The sequence below is a fragment of the Portunus trituberculatus genome, chromosome 18, assembly GCF_017591435.1.
Source record: "Portunus trituberculatus isolate SZX2019 chromosome 18, ASM1759143v1, whole genome shotgun sequence".
Lineage (NCBI taxonomy): Eukaryota > Metazoa > Arthropoda > Malacostraca > Decapoda > Portunidae > Portunus > Portunus trituberculatus.
In genome coordinates this window covers 12,362,851-12,368,911 of record NC_059272.1, presented here as the reverse complement: position 1 = coordinate 12,368,911, position 6,061 = coordinate 12,362,851, and the positions used below count along the sequence as shown (strand labels likewise).

Below are 6,061 nucleotides of genomic sequence, written 5' to 3'. Positions count from 1 at the left end.
AAAACCAAAGAGGTCCGATTTAAGGTTCTTACTCTATTAAACAACAGCAGATCAAATTAAGCTGATCGAATGGCAATAAGCTCTGTATCTAATCGGAAATTAAATACGGCACATAAGATCTTTTGAGCCATTTAGGTTGTACATATCAGTTGATAGCGTATGTGAACAAGATCAGTGACCTCACCATCCAGGCTTCCTGCGTCTTATAAGAAAGACGTCAATACTTACTGTACTCATAAAGATTGATGCTCAAAGAATTTTTTTTAGCGGCATTACTATACTTCTCCATATCAGGGCAAAGACGACTCATTTTTCTTTAGCAATGATTTCGTTAAGTATTGAACCATGATATATTGTGTGATAACAATGCAACACCACCACCATCACTTCCATCCACATTCGACACCCACCAACAACAGCAACATCTGGAGCAATAACAACAACAGGAAAAACAACAACATGATTAATAGCAACAACAGCAGCAGCAGCAACAACAATGACAATAACAAAAAAGATGAATTATCATTTTACATTATTGTATTTATTCAAGTTTCATCCACGCCATTCTCTATTTACCACACTGAATATACCATAGACAATTTCTGATGAAGCAAGCAGTCACACACACACACACACACACACACACACACACACACACACACACACACACAGGCACCATGTACATTGTACAGCCTTAAAACACTTTGCCATTTGTCGAGTGGGTTAAAGTTACCTACATGTCACCATGATACCCAGGTTCTAGGTGGTTACACTCAAGATGAGCTTGGGAGGTGATATGGGCCCTAATATGGGTACCACTATAAATAAAATTGCCTGCGCCACTAATGGGCGAAAGCTGAACAGCGCTTCCCATACACTCTTCAAGTGTGCCTACAGGCGCTATAAGCCTTACCGTAAAAAAAAAAAAAAAAAAAAAGCAGGCAGGCAGGTACGGACGCACGCACGCACGCACGCACGCGCGCGCGCACACACACACACACACACACACACACACACACACACACACACAGGAAAACAATAATGCTTTTTTTCCTCCCCTGTGTGTGTGTGTGTGTGTGTGTGTGTGTGTGTGTGTGTGTGTGTGTGTGTGTGTGTGCATAAATAAACAGACTTACAAGGTTAAGGTTATAAGTACCTAGCCTTGTCAGGCTGCAAGGTCAGTGATGCAATGTTACCATCGGCAGTTTTCACGAACTTGTTTTTCATTATTCCAGTGCAAAGTATTCCCATTAACAACTCAGTGGCGTCCCCACCCTATCCGAAAAAAAAAAAAAAAATGGAACAACAGTGGGAGAAATCTACTTATTTTCAGAAGTGTTTTGTTGATGTTCCTCTTTTGAGAGAGTTTATTGGAGGCAGGAGTTATAAAAAAAAGGAGAGTTCCAGAGTTGAACGAGTTGAAAATAAGACGTTGTTAACTGCTACATTAGTATGATACTTGTGAAAAGCATGCAAATAACATTTAGTGAATGATTTAGGGATGCTTCGCGATCTCAGGTTGACCAAACTCTTCAAGAGGAAGATAATGATACTCATATGGAAGTATGCGAGTCCTTCGTCCAACATTAACGAAAACGACTCTCAACTCCTGGAGAACTTGTGGTTCAAAGATGAGCAGATGTTTCATCTTTTTCGGGTAAACCGGCACAACTATGGTATGAAATGAGACCTAGCAGCCATTCTCGACCATAACTTTGACTCCCAAAAGCCTATGGTTTGGAGTGTTATATCTACCAATGGGCTGATTGAATAATTTTTCTTCTGCGATGTATCCTTGATCACAACCACCGCTATTGGGAAGAAAAATCGTTTGCTGTACCGATACCTTAAATGAAGAGTTGCATTTCGGATATCTTATTTCAGAAAGACGGCGGCGCGCCTCCCCATTCTACCACACACACACACACACACGTAGTGTAGTGGTTAGCACACTCGACTCACAATCGAGAGGGCCGGGTTCAAGTCCCGGGGCGGCGAGGCAAATAGGCAAGCCTCTTAATGTGTGGCCCCTGTTCACCTAGCAGTAAATAGGTACGGGATGTAACTCGAGGGGTTGTGGCCTCGCTTTCCTGGTGTGTAGAGTGTGTTGTGGTCTGAGTCCTACCCGAAGATCGGTCTATGAGCTCTGAGCTCGCTCTTTAATGGGGAAGACTGGCTGGGTGACCAGCAGGCGACCGAGGTTAATTACACACACACACACACACACACACACACACACACACAGCGTAGTGTAGTGGTTAGCACGCTCGGCTCACAACCGAGAGGATCCGGGTTCGAATCCCAGAAAGCGGCGAGGCAAATGTGCAAGCCTCTTAATGTGTAGCCCATGTTCACCTAGCAGTAATTAGGTATGGAATGTAACTCGAGGGGTTGTGGCCTCGCTTTCCCGGTGTGTGGAGTAGGTTATGGTCTCAGTCCAACCCGAAGATCGGTCTATGAGCTCTGAGTTCGCTCCGTAATAGAAAAAGCTGGCTGGGTGACCAGCAGACGACCGTGGCGAATTACACACACACACACACACACACACACACACACACACACACACACACACACACACACACACACACACACACTTACGGGGCAATGGTGGGTAGCTCTCCGCCACTCTGCTTAAGGGGTTCCCCTTCTGAAGAATCCATTTGTGGTTGAAGGTGTGAGCTGTGATTCTGAAGAGGCTGCAAGACGTCTTGCTGTTGTTGCTGTTGCTGCTGGGACAACTTTGTTTTCTTCGTCTTTTCGGATGCTGCTTTCAATATTTTCTTTCCCTTAAGTGTTATGAGATCGATGTCCACCGTGACGGGAGCGTATCGCCGGGTGGACCAAATGGAGTCCATCTTGGTACAAAGGTCTCCTGCTTCTCTCCTCCCATCAGAGTGGGGGAAGTCTTCTCACCTGGCTCTCACCTCTCACTTCGTCTTATCACGAACACATTAAGGCGTCTTGGTGTTGCGCACACGAGCACACGATGTTGTCACGCTCGCACACAATCCCGCAGTTTCAGTTTCAGGGTCTTATTTTTTTACGCTGCAGTCATCTTTAAAGAGTCATTCAAATATATTTAAGTTTCTAAGAATTAACAACAAGAATTGAATAGTAAAGTGGTTAGCGTTGAAAACTCAGTAGTGACAATCGCGTCAGATGTCACGGCTTGTAGCAATTATGAGAAAAACTTTTTAACTGTGAGGACATGCTATAGAAATTGGTATTCCTATGAATGATCAATCATTTATCTTAATAAGGTGTTGTAGGAATAATTTCGAAGGTGTTATTCCTGTCACCTATTGATGTTACCCAAGAAACTTATGTCAATGTTGAAGGAACGACATTCAGTGTCGTATATGACGATTATCTAATTCAGAGATCAAGTTTTAATGGAGAAGACAATAATGAAATTTTTTTTCTTCATGGACGAGCACTACATGACAATATCCCAACACAAATACGAATGCATCATTATTAACTACAGTCTAAGACCATAACAGTGTATGAAATGTGTCTCAGATACATTCAACGTCTGGTCAAGCTCGCTTTGCTGTGTCTTTGATGACAGGGATTCTTAATTTTTTTCTTTAAATATGACATTTTTTCTATGAATAAAACATGATCCAAATGGATTCCACTTGTATTTCTATAATTATCATAATGCTGACGAATGATAAGATGGTGATAACAGGGCATTGATCTCTTATCAATTCACTCCGGTCCCAGAGGCTCCGACTCGCATGAAAGAAACCTTCACAACCTAAGTTAATAATATGTGCTAGCAATGTTAAAATAAATTCTGGTCATGAGGAAAAATTGCTGAAGACTTAGATCAAGTGAAATTGCAAATTTATGGAAACAATTGATATACAAATGTGATTTCTTGTGTTTGCCATTCATTTTCATAATTGGATATATCGTTTAGACTAAGCAAGGTGGATGTACTAAGATATAATAGTGTAGTGACTGAATTAACGTAAGACCATCAGCTGGATTTTTTTTCTTACAGAGGCCTTATTGTTACCCTCCATGGCACAGGGTTTATCCTCTACTTGGGGCAAATTAACATTATTAGCTAAGTAAATAGAGAAAAGCTTACCATTGTTGTGGTATGAGGCGCGAGACGTCAGATGTAAATTATACTTAAAAGAACCTGTCGCCATGCTGCCGACTAAGGGCTGACTACAAGTTAGGAAAAAAATGAGTTGATAAAAAGATGAATGGATAAACAAATGAATCAATAGATTAACAAACAATCAATGAACGAATCTCTAAATACTACTACTTGGCAGTCACAAGTATTCTGGTAGTCCACTTATGTCTTTCACTTGCAGCATTTATACAACTTTCCTCCAGAGCTATTTCCATATAAAAATGTTGCATCAGCAATATGGTTCTTTTTCGCTAAAATCGTTCTATCTTTTCAATAATACAACTCCTCTCTACGCCTGTTGAAAACATCAGGTGGAATAGAGAAACCAGTGTGTATCGGCCAAGCGTGGACGAGTTACCTCTGCCATTCAGCCCTGTCAACTTCAACGAGGTAAACAGAGCACTGCGAAAGCACGTTTCAACACGATCACGGCTCAACACTGACTAGCAGCAGCTCTAGTCTGTAGACTCACGCGCCGAGCAACGCCCAACCACGTGTGTGAGAGAGCCAGGCACCGCCCACCGTGGAGGCCCCACCCACTATCCCAAACTCACCTCATCTTCTACCTTTCCTACATAACAGCGTAAAATCTTGAATATTCTTCAAGGACTACATTCTTTACATCACTATAAACAACAACAATAACAACAACAAAAGTAACTACTTAAAAAATATGGCAAGAGAAACATTTATCCTAGGTAGAGCTCCCACCCTGCCCCATTATTCAGCATCCTGACCTCGATAACCTACATACACAGTTGCAGCTCTGAAGAAACGGTCATGAGGACAAACCGAGATGAACCTGACTGTTACCTTGGAGCAGGTATTCCTCGTCTCCACTCTCTGCAGCGTGAGGCGTGCGAGTACAATGACCGGAGAAGGAGAAAAGTACACGCTCAACAGGATGAAATACTTAGTATCATAAAGTTACATTTCGAGATATTACCCAAACAAGAATTTAGTTGGAGCACAACTCACTTGTGTTCCTGAACAGAACAATTTTCATTGTTAGAGAACAAAGTTACTTACCTATGGACAGTTACCCCTTTATAGTTAAAGGTCATTGCACGCTGAAAGCTACGCGAGCCATATGTGCGCTACGTGTGTGTGTGTGTGTGTGTGTGTGTGTGTGTGTGTGTGTGTGTGTGTGTGTGTGTGTGTGTGTGTGTGAGAGAGAGAGAGAGAGAGAGAGAGAGAGAGAGAGAGAGAGAGAGAGAGAGAGAGAGAGAGAGAGAGAGAGAGAGAGAGAGAGAGTAAATGAGAAAATAGACTCGACAGACGGAGATCACTTTCTTGGTCTAAGGAATAAGTATGATCTAACAAAGCAACACAACACACCGTAAACTTTCTTAACACTTCCACAAGATTCGCTGTAAAGAGATCTGGCAACCTTTGATTTTGTAAAGGGGGAAAAAAAAATCAAGGTAATGAAAAATAAAACTCCTATTAAGAATATATTGAGATGGGAAAGGAAAAGTGAAGCTTAACAAGAAAGTAAAAGCGTTTATGAGAAAGTAACGTTTTGAATAAGTAAGCAAGTATGAACATGGTAATGGCTGACGCTCTACGTAATGTGCTAGACAGTCAGACGATGGTACGTAAGTTGGTAAAAAAAGTGCAGGCGAGAGAGAGAGAGAGAGAGAGAGAGAGAGAGAGAGAAAGCAACAATAATGGTATGTCAAAGCTCGTTTAAGATGAAGTACAATAGTGTAGTATATGGCCATAATATATTTTCTCTCTCTCTCTCTCTCTCTCTCTATTCTTGGCACTATGCATACACAAGCTTGAGTGTAATTGAATAACACGTGTCTGTGTGTTGCGTTTCGTGAAACAGGGAACAGCGAATGTCAACTGAAGACTGTAGAGACATGTAGAGATATGTACATTGGCTGTTCTACATAGAAA

At 41.8% G+C, this 6,061-nt stretch overlaps 1 protein-coding gene across 3 annotated transcripts in view; it reads right to left on the bottom strand.

Annotated features, from left to right (window-relative positions):
• LOC123505539 (ABC transporter G family member 21-like) overlaps positions 1-4,657 on the bottom strand; it is a 29,020-nt gene extending 24,363 nt beyond the window's left edge. For 2 of the 3 annotated variants that reach the window (XM_045256977.1, XM_045256979.1), the window contains exons 1-2: positions 4,515-4,657; positions 2,599-3,087 (exon numbers count right to left, since the gene is read on the bottom strand). In XM_045256977.1, coding sequence (XP_045112912.1) covers positions 2,599-2,855 — 257 coding nt within the window. In that variant the 5' untranslated portion in view covers positions 2,856-3,087; positions 4,515-4,657. The remainder of the gene's footprint in view (positions 1-2,598; positions 3,088-4,514) is intronic. The other variant, XM_045256978.1, reaches the window with a different exon arrangement.
• Between the last annotated feature and the right edge of the window lie 1,404 nt (positions 4,658-6,061).